Here is a 21,139-nt window from a genome sequence, read left to right on the forward strand (position 1 = left end):
ACGTGTCTATTTACACATGTTCGTGTTCATGCAACGCAGTCACTGAATGTTAATATCAGATCAGAAGATAAGCAGAGCCAGAGCTTTGTTATGATGCTGGTTATTGTACATATTGAAGTGATTGTTTCTTTAGTAATTATACTTGTTGATGATATTAGTTGTTTCTGTGGGTGCCAAAGAGTAACCTGGCTTTGAAATAGCAGCAAAGCTTAGAATATAATAGAATAAAATAGAAATAAAGGACTTTATTGATCCAAGATGGGAAATTTTCTTGTTACAGTAGCAAATAGAAAGAGTGAAGCGACCACCTCTACAATACAAATAAGAAAAATATACTAACGTACAAAATGCACTGAAGTGAAAATGCACCGTCAGTGCACAAATATACTGGATTAAAAATATACAGTGAAATGAGGAAATGAAAATGTCCTGTTAACAGCAGCATGTGCAATGCGTGCAACGGTTGCAGAGAAACAACTGCAAAAAAACCCCAAGATTTTATAATAATGAAAATAAATTTCTGCATCATCTCCACCAGTATCTTTAAAATGAACACAAAGTAATCATGACTTTGCTTTTCATTGCAGTGTTTTTCCATTTCGGATCATCAGGGAGGCGCCTTCCGTTTGACCATCTCTGATTTACTTGAAATGTGTTGTTTTTGTTTTTATTTTTCCAGAAACTACCATGTGTTTTACTACCTGCTGGCAGGAGCGAGTGAAGAAGAGAGGATCGCCTTTCACCTCAAGAAGCCTGAAGAATATCATTACCTCAGTCAGGTGGGACTTTTAGTGTCGAGCAAATTCAGATCACCTGTCTGATTTTGTCTCACGCCGCTCGCGGTCGATTTGTTTTCTTTATTCGTGTAGTTGTGAATGTGTGTTACTGGTGTCACCAGCATGTCGTCCTCAGTGTCCACGAGCAGGAAAGAGAGGACACAAAGGAAACACTGTTGGTGGCTTTCAACACCTACCACACAATGCATCTCTCTTTATCTAATGTAACTGTTGCAGAGAGACGACCGGTGTGTTTTAATTTGTGCATGTTTGTTTATCAGCTGCATGTGTGTGGGTGTTTCTTACACTTTGGTCATCATTTACTGTTTTTGTGTCTCATCCTCACTGCTCCAACACCACCAACACACAAAACAGAAAACATACAGCTCTGGTCCCCATCGCTATCGTTTGTGTTGCCCACAAGGAAAACTGGTTTCACCAACAAAAAAAATAGAAAGAAAAAAAAAGCCACAATGAACATAAACACACACGACGCCTATGGAATGTGGATGTTGTGTAGAACTTGACGTGTCGCCGCCTCCCGGCTCTGACAGTCGCGCCATGACAACCGGCGACCCTCCTCCAAAATCCTTCCGCCTACGCAGGAGAGAGCAGGGAATTCCTTCCATTCCTCCCAACCACTGATGTGCACATGCAAACACACAAGCACACATCCACATACATACAGCCAGCGTTGCACTCCGCTCCTAACCTCCTCCTCCTCTCTTCTAACTCTTTTCCCTTTTCTGTCGATTCTCTGGAGCTTGTATACATGTAAAATAATCGCTCTGCTGCACCAGCTGGAGCTCTTGCATGGATTTCACAACCTCAGAGTTGACTTGTTTACCAGCTACGTAAACATGTTGCAGTCGTGACTGTTTTTTTTTTTCCTTTCCAGGAATTCATTTTTCACACCTTGCTCAATAATCATTATGAATTCTGCTTGGAGAACCACACCTGTGGTTTTGCATTTTGAAGATGGCTCAGATACCATTTAATGAATTGGCTGTGATTCAAAGCAAACTGTATGTTTTTAGGTTGATTTTCCGATACTGAAGCAAACATTGCATCTAGTGCGTTTAGGTAATCAATGTAAACCATTTCACAAAGAATTTAAACTTTCTTTAGACAAAAAATTGGCATCATTAACCGTCTGAACCTCAAGCAGATTCTGGCCTTTTCCCCTCCTGTCTCTTTTACTCACAGTGGACTCATTTTTTACTGCTATATAAAGTTCTGCATCTCTATGGAACCAGCACAGCCATGATTAGAAGTAGAGAAAATTAAAAAAATGTCTCCTATGCAGTGTGATGTATCAATAAGGGAAAAAAAGAAATGGTGACTCTACATATTGGATATTACATTTTTACTTTGCTTGTCTCCTCTCTGCTCTGTGTAAACACAGCCTGCAGTTCAACTGAAAAATCACTGATTTTTTCATGACATGACTCTGAGTCACAGCTGAGTCACTCATGGCTTCACTGTTTTGCCAATGAGCTCAGAATTCTTGTTTTTTTTTTACAAAATCCTGGTGGAGTAAAGGATTTATTTTTGTTCGATTTTTAATTGAGACGTAGAATAATGTGATTTTGATGGAGTAGCATGACACAGATGAGTTCTTCAATGACCGTCAGAAAGTTGATTTTTTTCTAATAGATTTTTTTCTTTCAAACTTGCCGGTAGGCTTTGTGGTTCAGAGGGTTAATGTTAAAGTACCATTCGCATTGTGTGGTACTGCAGTGATAAGAAACAAAAATGATGCGTTTACATGACACCCCAGATGAGACTTTCTTTGCATTGAAGAGATGCTGAAAAGAAAAATCCAGTAGACACACACGAGCAGATAGGGACGTCACTGTCAATCCAACTCTTTGAATTTAGCTTTTTAGCTTCAGATTGTAAGATCCCAGATTCTGCTGCCTTTTTAAGCAAACCTCTAAAGGGTTCCTGCTTATAAACTGGAACACAATTCAATGCAATAACTACTTTACATGGAACAGAGGGTATCAATCACTTTGTTGATTTTTCTACCTTATCTGTATGAATGGGAATCGATGGTTTCCTGAGAGGCAGAAAGTGAATCACACAGACTCACGGTTTGCTGTAAAGCCAATCCTTCATTGTGAAGCTTTAATTTGCATGTGTGTTACATATCTGCAGCTTTCATTCCATCTTCTGCTGTTGTTACGCCTTGATGCGTTCAATCAGAACAGGTGTTCGTAGTCGAGTGTCTGTCTGTGCTTTTTGTGCGCGTTCGTCTGTCATCGGTGTCTTTAAGTGTTGTCTTGATATCTGTCTGCGTCTTAACATCTCGTCCTTCCATCGCTGCTGTTTGCACATAAATCTGTGCTCGTGTTGGACTGTATAGTTTGTGCTGTCATTGGAATGCTGCTGTCTAACCCTGAACCTCGCCTCCTGTAAACTCTGCCTTAACGTTTCCAGATGACAAAGACAAGCCACCAACTGCACTGGGACAGTTACTGTGACAGTGAACCGGTCAGTATCTGTATCTCGGCTCTGTGTGTCCGTGTTGTCTGCACATGTCGGAGATTTCGTGTCACCTGAGCGTCTTTGCAGCTCAAACCACAGTTTTCTCTGCACAGCTGCACACATCCCTCCGTGCCCTTCCCCTCGCCGCTCATGTTGTTGCTTTTTGGATATTTCCTGGTTTGGTTTGGGTAGTGTTTATTTTAGCTGTGTTTGTTTTTGCTTTCCCCTGTTGTGCTGCTTCTCTGAGTTATGGTGGTATGTCTAGTCATATCCTGGCCACTGTAGCTGCCTGTGTTGCTCTAATCCTTTCTGATCATTGACCAGTGCAGTGTTTCTGATCCGTCCAGCTCCTTGATAAAAAAAAACTCCAAAATGTGACTCATTTTGTGTCAAGACCATTTCTAGCATCAGGCTCAAGAAAGTTATTCGACCAAAGACACACATTCTGCAGGAGAAACACTAGAAACACTGGAGGAAGTCAATGATCGAAAAGGAGTTTTTTTGTGGTTTGTGTTGGGATTTTGTGGTGTTTGTGGTTATTATGGAACACTTTGAGTTTTGAGTTGCATTTGATGAGTTGGTAATTTTCCACTTCTCACTCGGTAAGTTGCCTTTATTTTTGGATCCTGATAAAACTGTAAGATGCACAATGGAGTTCATGAAAACTGTGATGTACGTGAATACAAAAGGGCAGTACCGTCATTTTTGGACTGTTGACCACGCCTGAGTATAAGCTGCACCCACTAACTTTAAAAAGAAAAAAATCTAAATTCACATATATAGGCCGCCACTGTCTATAAGCTGCAGGTGTTCACGTTGTAACATGAGATATTCACACAGGAAGATTTTTTTCTAACTTTTAATTAAATACGTACCAGTAACACACACAAACACGTACCGTAAATGCTTTTTTCTAAACAGTGCCTGTAACACGGCTGGTTAAAAACAAAAAATACAGTCACCTACCAGGAAAAGTCATTGATGGCTATCTTCATCCTCCTCCTGCACTAAAACCACTAGAATCGTCTTCTTCAGTGTCGGAATTGAACAGCCTCAGAATTACTTGGTCACACACTTTCTCAGTCTCTCTTTTGTTGTCGTTCTTAATGTCACTTTCATCTCCAGGCAAATTCGTAAAAATCGTAAAAATCCATAAATTAGTGCATCATTGTTTAAGCCACAGTGTTCAAAGCGTGTGACAAAAGTTGCAGCTTATAGTCCAGACATTACGGCACATTTGCCCAGTTTGTCGTCAACCAAACAAAATCAGTCCGCCAGTTTGTCAGAGAGGAGGAAAAAATAAGCTTTTTATCTGTACCTGCCAGCCTTAGTAGCCTAAATGAATTATAAATCAATAACAACAAAAAACAGCATTTGCAACGTATTACATCATATTAACCTGATTATTTTATACTAGCTTGGAGCTGACCGGCGTGTGCCTGCACATATTCATATGATTTCTGACAATAAAACTACATCAAGTGTTGATTAAAGCACGAGAACTATTGAGGAATTTAATTAAACTTGTGTTTCTACCTGATCGGTCATGTTGGTTGTCGAGCTTTGATGTACAAACTGCTGCCACGTAACTTTTTGGCCATCTGTTTGAACAAACCAACAACTTCTTTGACATTTTGTTCATTAGTTTGGAGTGAATGTTGTGGAGTGAATAAATTGAACCCAACGGTCTCCATCAGGTTGGGCAACTTCAAAGTTATAAAAACACAGCAGTGTCCTCAGGTAGTCTGTTGCTCTCACAGCCAAAACTAATGGATTAATCCTGGAAGGCTGTTGATGATGAGCTTCTTTGCTAATGAAAGTAGCATGGAGATTGTCCAAACAATGAGAATTTGGTCGGATAAGAACACACTGATCTATTCAGTCCAGTCACTGTAGAAGAAACAGACGTTTTATTACACATTAGCACAGAAAGTATTCCAAGTGGATGTATTTCAATGATTATGATTATTTTTTAATGTCATTTAGTGTAATGTCTGAAACATTTACGACATCTGGAATCCTTAAACACCTTTTTACTACACTGCCGGTTAGTTTTCACTGGACAGAGTTCTGAATCAGAACGAGCAATGTGAACTTTTTGGAAAACAAATGCAGCTCTTCCTGCTCTGGCAAGCGCGACATCAGAGTCACTAGCAGGTCAGTGCGAGTTTCTGCCACGAGAAGGAGGCGAGAACGAAGGAGGCACGTTGGTGGAAGTGTGAGTCTCATGTTTGGAGTGTTTGTGTTTCTGAGGCCTCGGTATGTGATAATTATGGCAGCCATAGTGGAATGGGCCCATAAAGCAGAGCTCACATTACGGTGGGTGTATGTACTGAAAAACTGTGTAGTTATGCAGTTACATCAAAGCATGTGTTGCTCGTCTGGGAAAAAGCTTTTCCTCGTCTTGTAAACAACCAGCGCAGATCCGGATTTATCCAGAAATGTACTCCTCGTTATGTGCATTTGTTCTGATATATCATATTTTCATTATTTAATACACAGAATTTTAATGCTCTCTTTTGTTTTTTTGCAGATCTGCACATGTATTCATGTAGCACTGTGTAGAATTTTCCCTTACTTCTGCACACTTCCATGCACTTTAGTGTCTTTCTGCACACATGGCTGCTATCATATGAAAAGAAACTCCTCCTGTGTCTCCTCTCTGCTAGTTTAGCTTATCATTCATCACACAAACCCATAAATTGCTGCTCCCCTCAGCGTTCCATATTTCTGTGGATGGGTTTAAAGAGGAAGCTGAAGCCAGATTTTCCGCTCCATGAGCAGAACCTGCACAAGCCGCCGTTCGCTCTGCACAATCGGGCTGCGGTGTTGCTGCTTTGTTCGACCCCGAGCTCCTTAATGATAGCTTATTTTACCATGACTCATTCATTTTGTCTACTTCAGGCAACTCTGCTGTTTGTTTCAGCTACAACGTAAACTGCAAAGCTATTTTAAGCGTTTTTGCGAGACGGTCTGTAAACATTAAAAGCATGAGGGCCCTGTGTATGTCAACAGTTTTCAGTAAGTCCTTTAAAACCTCATTGCAACTTGTCATTAGCTCTTTCTGGCTTCCAGGCCGCCGTGTCGTAACGGCTGCTGCTGCAGGCCTGATAACACCCGGGTGCTGCTTTTTATTCCAGGACTGCTTCACTGTGGAAGGAGAGGATCTGAAGCACGACTTTGAGAGGCTTCAGCTGGCTATGGAGATGGTGGGCTTTCTTCCTGCCACGCGAAAACAGTAAGTAGCACACACACCAAGGACATCAACCCTCTGAGCCCCAAAACCAGCCGGACTATCCTTAAATGTAGCACCTCAGAGAAATCTGGAACTGCAGCAACACACAATGCAAATGTAACTTTGAAAGAAGTTAACCCCCAACACCCCACAAACCACCAGCAGCGTTTAAAGGCATCTTAGAATTATACCATTTATCAAAGCCAGAAACTGTAAAAAACGAGAGAATCATAAGATCTTTTTTCACTTTGTGACGGTCCTTGAACTGATCACATCACCAAATCATAAAATCACACAAAAAACAGTGTTCTGTATGTCCCATTTAAAAATTTTCCCAAAATAAACAGTTTGTGCTATTCATATTCTGTGAAAAACAAGAAATTCTGCATTTCTCTGCACAACTAAAACATCATAATTGACTCAGCTGTGAGTAACAGAGACATGACAAAAATTCTGGAAATTTTCAGCGTAAGTGGACTGAATTGCAGGCTGTACTTGCTCACGTAGAACAGATAGGAGACAAGTATGGAAGTAAATAAAAATATATAACATGTGGACTTGCCATGGCCCCCCTAATATTAATAAGATCTTTCATCATGTTGAATGTTGATTCTAAGATTTTTTTTTCAATTTTTGTAAAGTGAATAATCAAAGAAATGTAACTTTATTTTTTTCTTTTTTATTATTTTTTGCATTCTAATTCTGTTATAGTGCACAAAAGTCATTTCTGAGTTCTCTCTACTTCTAGCCATGGTTGTGCTGTTTCCATAAAGGTGCAGGACTTTGTATTGCAGTGAAAAATGAGTCCACAATGAGTTAAAAATGCCCAGAAACCGGTTGGGGTTCAGGGAGTTCAATAGTCCCTGACAATACTCACAATCCAGCATTTGCCACATAAATACCCATAAATATATTATTTCTTGAAAAACATGTCATTTATCTGAGGCATCGCTGGTTTATAGAGATCATCTGACATGCAAGTTCAGACACTGAACACAGTGACCTTGTTGGCCTCTGTAGCTTCCAGCCATCTTCACTGTCGGTCTTGTAATGTGATTATTCCAATCAAACCTTGACTAATGGAATCAAAGGATTCCACTGATTGGTAGTGACTGGAGCTACAGACAGCATGTTTCTAGTGCAGCATCTCTAAATCGTTCCCTGAACTCTTGTTTAGGATCTTCTCCCTGCTGTCGGCCATCCTCCACCTGGGCAACATCCGCTACAAGAAGAAAACCTACCGGGACGACTCCATAGACATCTGTAACCCAGAGGAGCTGCCCGTCGTCTCAGAGCTGCTGGAGGTACTGCAAAGTGATGCTGTTGAGAGTTTATTTCTACAGTTTCTAAGTGTGTGTTTATATCAAGTCTTAACACGATACCTCCGCTCTCAGTGCTCTGCTTATTTGTTTGCTTTGCTGTTTTTTCAGCTCGAAGCACTGACTTTGTAGAGTTCACCAAGCACCGATTCACTTAAAATGCTGCCAGAGAGTAAAGGCAGCTTTGAAACAAAGTGTCAGGTTTCTTCTGAATAAGTCAGAACTCTCACTGTCGTCACCAGGTCAAAGAAGAGATGCTGTTTGAAGCTCTGACAACAAGGAAGACGGTTACTGTGGGAGAGAAGCTGATTGTTCCCTACAAACTGGCCGAGGTGAGACGGCAGCAGCTTTTCAGCTTTACAGTAGATGAAAATACATACATCCATCCATCCATCCATTATCTATGCACTGCTTAGTCCCCACTAGGGTCGTGGTGGGCTGCAGTCCATCCCAGCTGACTCAGGGTGAAGACAGGGGACACCCTGGACAGGTCACCAGTCTATCACAGAGCTACACTTGGAGATAGACAACCAAGCACACTCACATTCACACCTACGGACAATTTAGAATCACCAGTTAGCCTCAACATGTTTTTGAACCTTGTGGGAGGAAGCCGGAGAACCCGGAGAGAACCCACGCTGCACGAAAATGCAGAAAAACAAAAATATGAAGTGTCTTAGTGAGGTGTTGGGCCGCCAGAACAGCTTCACTGCACTTTAGTATTGGTTCTGCAAGTCTCTCTAGAGGAACGAATCGTCATTTTGGAGGAAACTACTCCCATCAGAGTAGAAATGCTTCTTGGGATAAAGGTGATCATTCACTTTGTATTGGTTGGCAGTGATCCTTCCCTAAAACCAAGCCAGCAAAAACACTCCAAGTGGACTGGACCCCGTCATTATAGAGGTCAAGAGTTCTGGTTTTTCCGTAATTTAGTCACTCGTCTGTAGCTGTAAATACAACAAAGCAACAAATCTGTTTTCTCCATTTATTAATTCGTCCTGCTCTGAGCGATGGGGTCCCATATGACATGGATTTTTGCTTATTTTAAATGATAGATTTCTGTGACACAAGATGATGACCTGCACATCCTTCAGTGCATCATTCAGGGTTGAGCAATTGTTTTAGTTTAGCAGAGTGTGTTCATACTGATGGCAAAATAAGTAAACAGTAACTGATCAGTACATTTGTTGAAAGACATGATACTGTGTTGTTGTTGTTGTTAAAGTCCCTCTCCTGGTTGTTGATTATTCCCCTGAAACTCATCTCTGTGTATCAAAGTTACATGTTTAGCAGTTGAAATAAGTGTGAAAATAAGGATTTCTTTCCTTAAAATGGTTTAAATGTAACTCTACACTGTTGCTTCCTCCAGAATCTATAAAGTCCCAGCATCTCTTTCCACCGACCTCTCCTCATTCGCTGCAGCTCAAGCACACCAGCTCTCCCACAACTCTGCTCCAACACTGTAAAACCACTCTATGCTACACAAGTTGTAATATTAGAGTAATTTATCCATACATGTTTAAAACTGAAAAATGGGATTTGTAGAAAGAATAATGGAGCAAAAAGCTCCACCCTGGGACCTAATAGGATTAGTTTCTTAGGTTTGTTGTGTATGAAACCTTAAAAGTATGAATCTGTGTTTCTGAGACCGTCATCGATACGTTAAAACTTTAAGACAGAAATGCTCAGCCATGACGTTGCTCCTGATGCGTCTTCTAGCAGATAAAAACACCAAATGGGCATGTTAGTGAGGCAAAAAACGCTATTTTTCACTTTTTATTTCTTGCATACTGATTGCAAGAACAGTAACCTCTAAACTTTAACCTGTTGGCACACATGTTGGCAGACTTTACGATGCTCGGGTATGAGCGTGTTTGAGAGTTTTCTCATGCGACCGAAGGCACTTTGTGCACTCAGTAATCTTGCTGTAGTCGCTACTCTTGAGTCTGTTTACGGGACAGTTTGCACCAGCAGCGGATCTCCTCCTGCTCGCTGGTTTTATCTGCAGCTTCTGGCCACACATGAACACATTCACAGACGCACGTGCACAAAGTCCTTCAGCCTGTTTAGAGAGCAGCGAAGGCATTTCAAGCCCCTCTGCAGCTTTCACTCCGAAAACAAACACAGGTCACGGTCTGCAGACGAGAGAAAAGCCCACAACATGGATACAGAGAGTTAAATATCAATCTGGATCACTTTGAATCCAGATATTGTGATGCGCATAGATTGTGTTAAGTCGCTGTGATGCCTCAGAAGGTCCATATCTTCTCCTTCACACATACTGTAAGTTGGGTCATTTTCTTTTTTTTTACTGTACAAATTTTAAATACACACCAAAGGAAATTATCTCTGCGATGTTTTACCACAAACTCTCCCAGTAGATGGTGGCATGTTGTGCATTCCCACCACAACAAGCTCCCAGTGGCCTGTTGGATATTCAGGAGTCCCTTCATATGAACAAACAGTGATTGTTTTGGTAGCACACTGGGTGGTCTCCATGTAAATATTGTTCCAACAGTCTCAACAATCTCATCGCCCGCTAACTGAAATCATACACTCGAAAACCTCAAAAGAAATCCGAGCGTTCCCCTAATGACTTTCTTCCATTGGGTCGGATTTATGAGGCTGCAAATGTTTTAGGTTCCGACTTCCTCAAAATAATGAAACGCTCGCAGGTCATTAGAGTCAGTACGTATGGGGTTCAGAATAATATCAGTCGTGACTCACGGAAGACGCATTTGGTCCGAGGGTGCTAAAAATATCCCGGTTCGTTATTTAGAAACGAGAGAATTTTAACGTTACGGTAGCTGCCCACTGGTTTGTTTTGTTTCTGAAGTCCTTTAGCTGCAGCGAGGTCAAATCTTTCCAGCGGATACAGGAATTAGTTTTCCTCAATAATGTGACGAGGAAGCTTTCGTTAAATAATCTGTGTTTATGAAAGAAGGCACAACACTCATCCAGAACGCTTCTTTCTCAGATACTGTGCGACATAAAGTTTATAATTAAGCCCCTAACTGAGACATATGAAGTGAACTTCTATATCCTCCAAATATTTAGTGTTATCTAAATATCATCTTTGTCTTCCTGGCAGCTGAGCCTCATACAGGCTGCACATTCAGTATATACAGTCCTAAAGCTAATATTTCCATTAGGCTTTGACGTAAACGCGAACCTTCTCCAGCCTCATCCATCACAACTTAGTTTTGTTTATTATCCTTTCTGAAATTCTCGGTGTCTGTGGCAACTGCTAGATAAATTTAGCCACAACAGAGAGGACATTACGCTTTCAGACAGATATTTAATCTAAAGTGCCCCAAAACAACGTCAGTGAGGGTCTAGACAGCAAAATGCAAGTAACACACACGTCATGTCACACAGGTTTGTTTTAAGAGCAGGTTGCAGTTTGGCAATTGTTGTGCAGGAAAATAAAGCATAACCTGGATTTTTTGAAAATATGTCTGGCTGTGCACTACAGTCATAATAATAACAATATGGATAATATATAATTCAATAATGTACTGTGGTGCACATTTGGACACATTAAATAACATTAGTTTTTGTCACAGAGTTTTATGTCCGTCTCAAAAACCATAATTTAGTTGTAACGTCACAGAAGGGTAAGGAGCCAAAGTAGGTCTAATTTAACAATAAGAAATATGGATCGCAAGTCGTAGTTTTGACACTAAAGATGCTGAAAATGTATATTTATACTCATATAATGCACCACAGCTTCATAACCAAGAGCCTTCCAGGCAGACAGGAGACCAGAAACAAGCAAGGATCAGGAGAAAATTAAGAGTAGGACAGGTGTCACATTATCATAATGTTTGCTATCAGCAGCTAAAATAATTAGCATTGGCTGTTAAATATTAGAGTGTTGATACTTTCTCCTGACAGAAACTGATGCACAAAGATCAGCTGCTATCAGTCTCATTTGTCCACCATAAACCGTCCCTACATTACTGTTTTGTTTTGGAGAAAGAGAGAGGTGGAAGAAAACTGACTAATTCAGAAGTTTGCAGACATAAAGTAGGACTCAGAGTGAACAGTTTGTATTTTCATTGAGCTGAATCTCTGACAGATCAGTGACCGTTGCTCCCTTCAGCAACGGTACCGAAAGCTGCTGCTGACGGTGAAACTGAAGCAGCTATCAGTTTCACACGGTCCAGACTTAGACGTCCCGACCAGAACTCCAACACGACTCCTTGAACATAATCCTCCTGTCTTAAAATTCACCTGCACAAAACACACCCAACCACTAAAGCTCACTCCGTAGTAGGGAACATGTGGACCCAGAGTCCTGACAGGGAGGAGCTTGTAGAAAAAGCACAATAATTCACCATGATGAAGAATGATAGAACGCTGAAAGTCTGTGTAGATTCTCAGTCATCCAGGTCATGGTGATCCGGGGAGCTTCAGTGAAAACCAACTGGACTCGACTGTGTAAGTCCAATTGGTTTTTACTGAAACTCTTAGGATGTAAAAATCAAAGTACTATGAAGACCATCTTTGTAAATCGCACACTCAGACTCACGACAACCTGCTGTTGCACATTGAACTGAGGAGAGACTCTCTAAACTGACGTAATGCAAATTTTTGTTTGAAATTCTGCCTTTATGTCTCTTAAAACATGTAAAATCATGCAAATTCACTTTTAACACAATCATGTCTACATTTCTAAAACTAAAAATAAATTAATAAATAAAAATAACCTGCAAGTTGCTCTTTACGAAGCTATACTGGGGGAAATAAAGGATCTCCTGTCAGGGGAAGTCTGCAGAGGATGGACCGTGATTGTAACAACTTCACCAAAGAGAAGGTGTGATGCTTCATACAAGATGATCTGTCCTTTCCTTGTCATCCAAGACTCACAAAATAGTCTCATGTTGTGCTGTCTTTTACCAACAATCTTGCGAATGATGTCAACAGTGTCATTGAGTTTGTTCAAACTAACTACAGAGTAAAAAATACCAAGCAGACAAGTGAAAAACTCTCCACAACTCAATGATACAGTCTACATTTCCATCCACATTAACTATGATAGTTAAAATCCCCAGTCAGTTTTTCATCAGGTACCATCCCTAGATATTTGCATTCAGTCACCACTTCAGGGCGGTCGCTGTTTCCAGCTTCTTGCAAAGTTTCCTAAGAAAATTAGTGTATCACTAACTAACGAGCTCGTCCACACATTTGAGATACTTTGTTTTATCCTCTGTAGTTAAACCATTAATCGCTCCATCATTACCAAACCTGACACTAAAAAATTGCTATTTTTGACATGTCTCATTTGAAAAATTGCCAAAAAAGAAATCATCACTGTTGACAAGATTCTGTTAAAAACAAAAAATTCTGGGCTCCTTGGCGCAGTCGTCGAGCCATGTATGACACAGCTATGACCAACAGTGACTTGAAAAAAATTCTCAGACTTTTCAGTTAAACTGCAGGAAAAGTGTTGATTCTCGTTTTTTTTTTTTTTTTTTTTTTTAAGTTTTTGTAAAATAAACAATCAAAGAAACAAAACTTTGAGTCTTACTTTTCCATGATATCTAACTGTGCTGCACTGCACAGAAGACATGTTTTAGTTCTCCCTCTCTCCCTGTAGTCGGGGTTGAGCTGTTTCCACAGGAGTGCAGGACTTTATTTTGCTTTGAAAAATGAGCTGACGATTAACAAGCTCATCCAGACAGCTGCAGTACTTTGTTTTAGACCATCAATCATACTCAAACTGAAAACAACAGATGAGTTCGTCCTACTTTCATATGGACACATGAGGCCCTGGCTGTCTGTGCTTCACCACATCTCACAGGCAGATCTCGTGCTGCAGCCTGACTGGTGTTATTCTGGCTAATGACATTAATAATGGAGCAGGGACGTCCTGCTGCGACACACTGCAGCCTGCCAGCAAGTCTGCGATGCTGCCAAAGTTTCAGTCGAGAATATCGGTGTCAGAGAAGGACTGTCTCTTTTCTCCTTGATATCTGCTTTTTACATTTAGGATATCCTATTTTATACTTTCTGTCAGGTATTCTGAGTACCTGGCCCACTGATAGCACTGTGGGGATGTGATTTACACTCAGGTCCAAGTATAAACGGGTGATTTTGGAGTAAAAATACAACTTTCTGCACATCTCAGCTTGTTTTTGAATAATAGTGTTCACATGAGACCAGCGTTGTCTGAGTTTCAAAGTTTGACCCTGGTATAAATCTGTTTTATTTTCTTCATTTACATGCCTCCATTCATTGTTTCTCACGCTGGACCTGCACAATAGCGCACTGTTACAAGGCATGGCATTCGAGGCCAAGCTCTGATGTGTAACACAGATGTGTGGGACGCTCAGTAGTCCAGGAATACCGTCTGAAGAGGTGCCGAGCATCAGCTGGCACCTGAACCGACTGACCGCACAGACAGACACCATGAAGGCAACACTCTGCCAGAAGCCCTGCAAAGCGCTCGACAAAAACTAGAATAAAGAAGCACTGTTAAAGAGCTGCTATTATGCACATTCAGACATTTTGGGTGTACTGGAATATTTTTTACATGCCACAGTGTTCAAAAAAGACAAACATTTTCTCATGCTGCACATTTCTGTTCAACACGCTCTGTTTTAACTCCATTTAAAGACCCCCCTGCTGAAAAGCCCTGATTGGTCAGCTGGTCGGACAAAGCGATGCAATGCTGCGTACATGCTGGAACACCAGATCTCAGAGAATACAGATGTAGCTCTAGCAGAAGTCGCTCTCGTGAGGAAGTAATGACAGACTATGAGGAAGCAGCTCATCTTTTGTTTGAGAGGCAAAAACGGAAAGAATCATCTGATTTTCAACTTTCCAATGGTCCTTGAACTACTCATCGTCATAAAACGGGACCAGTTATAACCTTAAAATCGTGATATTCAATCAATTGTGCTTTATTCTACATGTCTCACTAAACCATTTATCGTAAGGAGATTCTGTTAAAAACCAAAAATCCTGCACTCCTTGGTGTAATCGTGAAGCCTTTGGTAACAAACCTGCAACCAACAATTACATGAAAACAATTGAGGGACTTTTCAGATGGACTGCAGGGAAATGTTTTAAATTCCGTTTGTAAAATAAATAATCAAAGAAATGTAACTTTTCTTATTTCTTTTTTGTGATTTCTGACATTTTCGCTGTTATACTGCCAAGAAGACATCTAGGAAAAAGCATCCAGACGCTGCTTGTTGGGTTAACATGGAAAGCAAGGACACAAACTAAAATGAAGATGAGATAATCTTGTCAACAGATGATATCAGCTGATCAAGCAAAAGAATATTACTATTATTACACTCCACTCCGTTATTGCCAACACTTCACTGTATACGTTTGATTTCAAAGACGATGTTGACTCAAACCCAGTGCGTCACTTTGTGTTGTTAAAACCAAACCATAGTAGTTGTTAGATGAGATGTTACCAGTGGAACTATGCTGACACCGATCCCGTCTGTTTGCCTGCAGGCTAATACGGTGAGAGACTCCATGGCGAAGTCCCTGTACAGCGCTCTGTTCGACTGGATCGTCTTCAGGATCAACCACGCTTTGCTCAACATCAAGGACCTGGAGGAGACCACCAAGGTGAGGCCACACTGTGGTATATCAGACATGAGGGGAGTCTTGTTAGTCTGATTAGAAGTCATCCAGCATGGACACTTCAGAGTAATAACTGATAAATGAGAAAGTTTTAGTAGGGCACAAGGATTTTTATTTGGACATTTAGTCATTAAATTACTGTTAGAGGTGACAGAGGTCAGTCCATTATCAGCCTGGCCGAGCACTGGATCCGATATTCAGCTTTTTTTTTCAATTATTTCTATTTTTTAACCAATTCCTGATAAAATAAATTAAAAAATGTACCTTTCTCTGTCTGTAGTCACCACTTAGTTGCGTCCCACCAACAGCTCTGATTGGTTACATATGTTCAGTAATAGCCAATCAATAGAAAAATAGAAATAAAATGAAGCCATTTGAGTTGGAGTTTGTGTTTTTCTAGATTTTGACACCAAGATTTTCATTTCCACTTTAAATCTATTTTATATCTTTTGTAAATATTGGTTTTCTGTCTTCCTAATTACTGATCTTCAGTATTGAACACCTTATCGGTTGAACCCTAGTTGGTAAAACTGTCGATTGTAATTATGTCAGATTTTCTCATTTGTTAGTGAATGAATGAATGAACTTTACCAACATAGATAAGCTTAGTTATATGATGAAATATTAAGTTTTGGGGTTTTTTTTAAATGTATTTTTTGGCGTCCATCTACTTCAGATCTTGTCCATCGGGGTGCTCGACATTTTCGGTTTTGAGGATTACGAGAACAACAGCTTCGAACAGTTCTGCATCAACTTCGCCAACGAGCGTCTCCAGCATTACTTCAACCAGCACATCTTCAAACTAGAACAGGTGAGACTTTTTTTTAATCTTCCCACCTACGTTCTGGCTGTGACGATTTCCAAGGAAATCCCTCGTCCTTGCAACACCACACGGTGCAAATGCAACACGACGAGTCAGAAACAATGGAGGAATTCTTCATCTCGTATGTTATGCAACAGGGTTAGTGGAGAAGCTGACGGCAGTGTGACTCACCTCAGCCCTCCTTGACCACCCCGACTGAGGATGTGTGTTCTCTTAAGTGAGCTGATTAACTTCAAAGGGCTTTTTAAAATCCTGATCTGCAAGATTTGCCTCTAAGTTAAACATTGTGTTTACCTTGAGGTTGACTGATTCGGCGGCCTGCCCCGACACGTTGGAGAGGCTGCCTGAAAGCCTCGATGAATTACACCGAGACCTGAAGCTCTGCGCCGTCGCTCAGTCCTGCAGTTGCTCACAAGCCTCCTCGTCATAAATATTTCAAGAGTCGTCCCGTAGATGTGTGTCGAGAGAAGACACTTCAAAGGCGTCTTTGTTTTTGGAGGATGGGCTAAATTTAATGGCGGTTTGTTCTTCATATGATCTTCTTGACTTCTTCAAGTAATGAGCTGCTGTTTCAAAGATTTATAAGGCAAACATGTTGTTAAGCTTGTGTGTTTTAATGCAGCTGATGCAGGGAAACAAGTCTTCCACCCTGGTTTGAAGACTTTGCATTGCTGGAAACAGTTGTGCGTTAAAACATTAGAGATCAGGAATATGTGAGCAGTAAGTACGCTGGCAGCCTCAGTCTTCAGCATCTTTAAGTAGATTTTTTTGGTGTTTGTTGACATTTAGAATCCCACATTACCTCCTGTGCTACTGGTTACTGCATGAAGTCGTAACTGATTCTGCCTCGAGCAAAACAGTTGGCATTAGACGCAGCCTGTGTGCTGCATTTTGAAAATGTAGTATTCTGTGGTGAGAGCTCGTATGTGGTTTTTCTTGTTTTGCATGTTTCTCTTTTTTCTGTTTTTTTTAGCGGTCCTATTGGATTTCCTTTGTCGTCTGGCATCATCCCGTTCCTCATTCCTTCTATTTGTTAAAAGAGCAACTTAACACCCTGTTTTGGCCTCTAAATGCAACCAGCGCAAATTTGAAATATGTAGTCGAACCCAGAGGGTAAGACGGCCACCAGGCCTTGAACAGGATCAGAGCTGTCATAGATTTTTCACATTTTTGTATTTTTGGTGCGGTCTAGAGAAGGATAGAATTACTGGATTCTTTTTTTCTCTGGACAAAGATAAACTACAGAACAGAACCAAGAACTATTGATTGTGTGATTTAATGCTTTATTAGTTTTACTCTGAATTCTTCATCAGTTCCTCAGATCAGCGAAACAACTGTCTTCACCTGGTGGGAATAAAAATCTCATGAGTCAGTTGTGTTAAGATATATTTAAGCTCTGTTTTTCAAATACACTTTTCATATACAATACATTGTTGCTTTGAAGTCAGTAAATCTCTCTGAATTAGCATATTCTAGTTTTATAGGTAAGTCTGGTTTCAGTGCATTTTATGTCAACCAGCAATGATTGGTTTGCCAGAACTGAAGAGGAAAAAAACGTTCTGGTCGTATTTCTTTAAACCAATCACAGCCTTTGAGTTGGAATTGTTTTGGTGCAACTTTTGCACTCAGGGAGGCAAGCACTGTCGCTAAAATGGATAATTAATCGAGGAAAAGCGAGCAGAGCTGCCTTACTACATGATCCAAAGCTTTGGCAAAACAGAATTTTCAGTTTCCTAAGATGCTGCTTTGAGGTTCTAGTAGTAGTTTAAGAATATACATGCTCATAGTGGAAGGAAAAGACAAAGCTGCCCGAAATGAGCAGACAAGGGCAAGTTGATACTCACAGTCTACATTTAGTCAGTCAGACCATCCATCCATCCATCCATCCATCCATCCATCCATCCATCATCTATACACTGCTGATACCCTGGACAGGTCACCAGTCTATCACAGGGCTACACTCAGAGACAGACAACCAAGCACACTCACATTCACACCTACAGACAATTTAGAATCACCAATTAACCTCAACATGTTTTTGGACTGTGTGGGAGGAAGCCAGAGAACTCAGTCAGACTAGTGGCAGAAAAACTGTGGAAGTGTCCATTAAAAGTTTCTGATGCTGCCGATGTAAAAGAAGCTCAGCATTCAGAGGGAGGATTACAGTTTCAAACAAGAAGTGCAGACATACGTCATGAACGCACAATGTTCGTGTCATTAAACGCAATGAAGCATTCACACATGACTGGATGTAACTCTTTCACAAAATGAACAAAGCGTTGCATCTGTTTAGAAGTGGCCTTATTACTGGAAACCTCTGACTTCTAGGAGCTTCAATAAAAAAGCAACTGGGCTTCTCTTGAAATAATTGCCTCATGAGGCCTTTCAAGAACATAAAAAACGAGATCCTGCTGCTTTTTCCCGTGACCTGGATGACTGAGAACCTCCACAGTCTGCTGGTGCATACTGTAAATCACAGGCTCTGTGAGTGTAGCAGCATGTTGTGCTCCCATTCTGTACCATTCGATCAGGTAATGAGTTGAGTGGAGCTGTTGTCCGATCAATGCATCGCCCCCACAGGCTGCCAAAGGCAACACTTATGGTGTTCAGCTGTATGTGGAACTCTTAATGTACCTCAGAAGTGCATGATAATACCAGTAACTGTGTTCTGCCCTTTAACTTGAGTTTTTTTTTTTTTATCACTTGCTCCCACTTTTACGATGATACAGCCTCACATGACAACCAGCCCCGACTTTATGTTTACAATATATTGATCCTTGTGACACCCAGTTACTCTGCATGTGAGCTGGGTTGTGACATTTTCAGTACTTTCTGCTATTGATTTCTGATGTTTTCCATGCATCAAACTGTCGGTAGAGTTTTTAAGCCATGTCTTTATCACACATCCTCACATCCTGCGTTTCATCAGTAATAGAACAAAACCTACATTTTTGTTCGTCTTTCAGCTTGTTCTAGTTTTTTATCGTTTTAATATCATAACTGTTGATCTCAGAGGAAACCGAAGAGCTTCACAACGGCGGTAGTTGAAGTATGACATTAGCTGTGTGTGGAAAAATCGATGAACTCCACCGAGGCAGCCTGAAAACCTCTGAAAATGATTCAGCCAGGATCGGTTGACCAGGAGCTGGCGTGTTTCATGTTTCCGCTGAGGTCCGCTTCACACCCTTGCGTACAGTTACAGTATGTTTCCATTCATGTGCCGGTGTATGAGTCACTGTGCTGGAGCAGATAGGGGCGAAATGGGTTGCTTAAGGGCACGTCGATGGTCATTTTGAGATGGAATAGTACTTATTTTCTTTCTCTTTGATCTATTTTTCCAACTCTTTCAAATAGCCTCCCTGCCAGTAACTGCACTGACAGACATGAAGTGGAATAAGGGAATAATAATATCAATATAATAATACTGTGTAATGATGAGTTTGCTCGATCGGATGACCTTAAATGAAGCAACACATCAGTTCTCGTCTGTCGGCAGCTGTCGCTGAACTTCTAAATCTGTTAGCGCGCTGGTAAGAGATGAGAAGGAGGATTTCCATGACGAAGAGGTGGAAGGAAGAAGGACGTCGGTGGTGACTGATTGTCATCTGTGGCTGCAGAAAGATAAACCTTGAATTCCTGGAATTTCAAAACACGACATGCACACATTACCATTGAGACAGGTCAGATCACAGTCAGGTCCATAGGTACGTGGATAGTGATGGTTTTTTGTAATTTTGCCTCCGTGCACCAGTGAAAATGGGATTAAGTGGAAAAAAGTGGCTGCAATTACTGAACTGTTAAATCTCTAAACGTCTACACTTCAATATTGATTGCTTCTTTTCAGATCCACAGAAAAATATAAAATACTTCCAAAACCACTTGGATTTTGCCGCCTTTACCTTAATCTTAAGTCTGTTTGACATGTTGATCTCATGAGTCTGGATAAACTCTCTGGTCACTTTTATATAAAAGTCATGACGGCAATCTTACTGTGTCACATTTCAATCTAATTTTTAACATCAGATTAATCAGAGATTCATGTCTTGCCATGTTTCAGCTGACTACAATGGCTGTAATCAATATGTTTTATCAAATGAGTTTAATAAACCATTAAATAGCAGCTTTTTAATCAGTATAAGACCTATTTTCTCCTGTGATGCAAATGATGAGCTGTACAAACCCCTCATGTCACTATATTTTGAGGATTTTTCAAGCCAACTGTATGGATGAATCAATGAATATCCAGCTATATGCTTCACATACAGCATATGAGAGAATATAAGTTTGAGATTTACTGTTGGATGTTGTTCAACAGGCAGCAGAGTTTTCCCTCTAGATGGGTAGATGATGAAAGCGATGTGGAAACGTATCGAGAATTCAATGTGAGAGTCGCTGGATGGCTTAAAATCTATAAAACCCATCAGTGATGCAGCCTGTGAGAGAAGAGAAACATTCTCCTCTGCTTGCTTTGGCTGTTTTAAATTTCAATTTGGTTTCCTATTTGGTAATTTCACCCAGAAGCAGGTGAATAATTTCTGAGCATCGTAGATATTTCTAAAACCTTATTTGCTGTTTGACTTGCAACTCTCGCTTGCTTTCTTTCATTTAAACCTTTTCAATCATCTGTAAAACTTCTCCATTTTTTTTTATGCAACAATCATAATGTTAAATTAGCTACTTGGTGGTAAAACTGATTCACATTTTTATGTTGTTTTGTTGCTATCAGTGGGCATTTATTCAGACTAATTCTCCCCCAGATGCATCAGATGGAAGCTGTGCAGCAGCAACAAGACAGACATTGGACTAAATCAACAAGACGATGTTCAAACAAGCTGTAAAAAAAAAGTGACAGAAATCTGTAGAAACTTGGTGGAGACGCTGATTGTGC

General features: G+C 40.6%; 1 protein-coding gene across 2 annotated transcripts in view; it reads left to right on the plus strand.

Moving 5' to 3' along the window:
• myo9aa (myosin IXAa) overlaps nt 1-21,139 on the plus strand; it is a 135,523-nt gene that overhangs the window by 72,807 nt on the left and 41,577 nt on the right. Inside the window, exons 5-11 of one of the 2 annotated variants that reach the window (XM_008304735.1) lie at nt 680-779; nt 3,219-3,272; nt 6,407-6,504; nt 7,679-7,805; nt 8,063-8,152; nt 15,297-15,413; nt 16,105-16,239. In XM_008304735.1, the coding sequence (XP_008302957.1) occupies nt 680-779; nt 3,219-3,272; nt 6,407-6,504; nt 7,679-7,805; nt 8,063-8,152; nt 15,297-15,413; nt 16,105-16,239 (721 nt within the window). The remainder of the gene's footprint in view (nt 1-679; nt 780-3,218; nt 3,273-6,406; nt 6,505-7,678; nt 7,806-8,062; nt 8,153-15,296; nt 15,414-16,104; nt 16,240-21,139) is intronic. The other variant, XM_008304743.1, reaches the window with a different exon arrangement.

Source organism: Stegastes partitus, unplaced genomic scaffold (genome assembly GCF_000690725.1).
Source record: "Stegastes partitus isolate 25-593 unplaced genomic scaffold, Stegastes_partitus-1.0.2 Scaffold41, whole genome shotgun sequence".
NCBI lineage: Eukaryota > Metazoa > Chordata > Actinopteri > Pomacentridae > Stegastes > Stegastes partitus.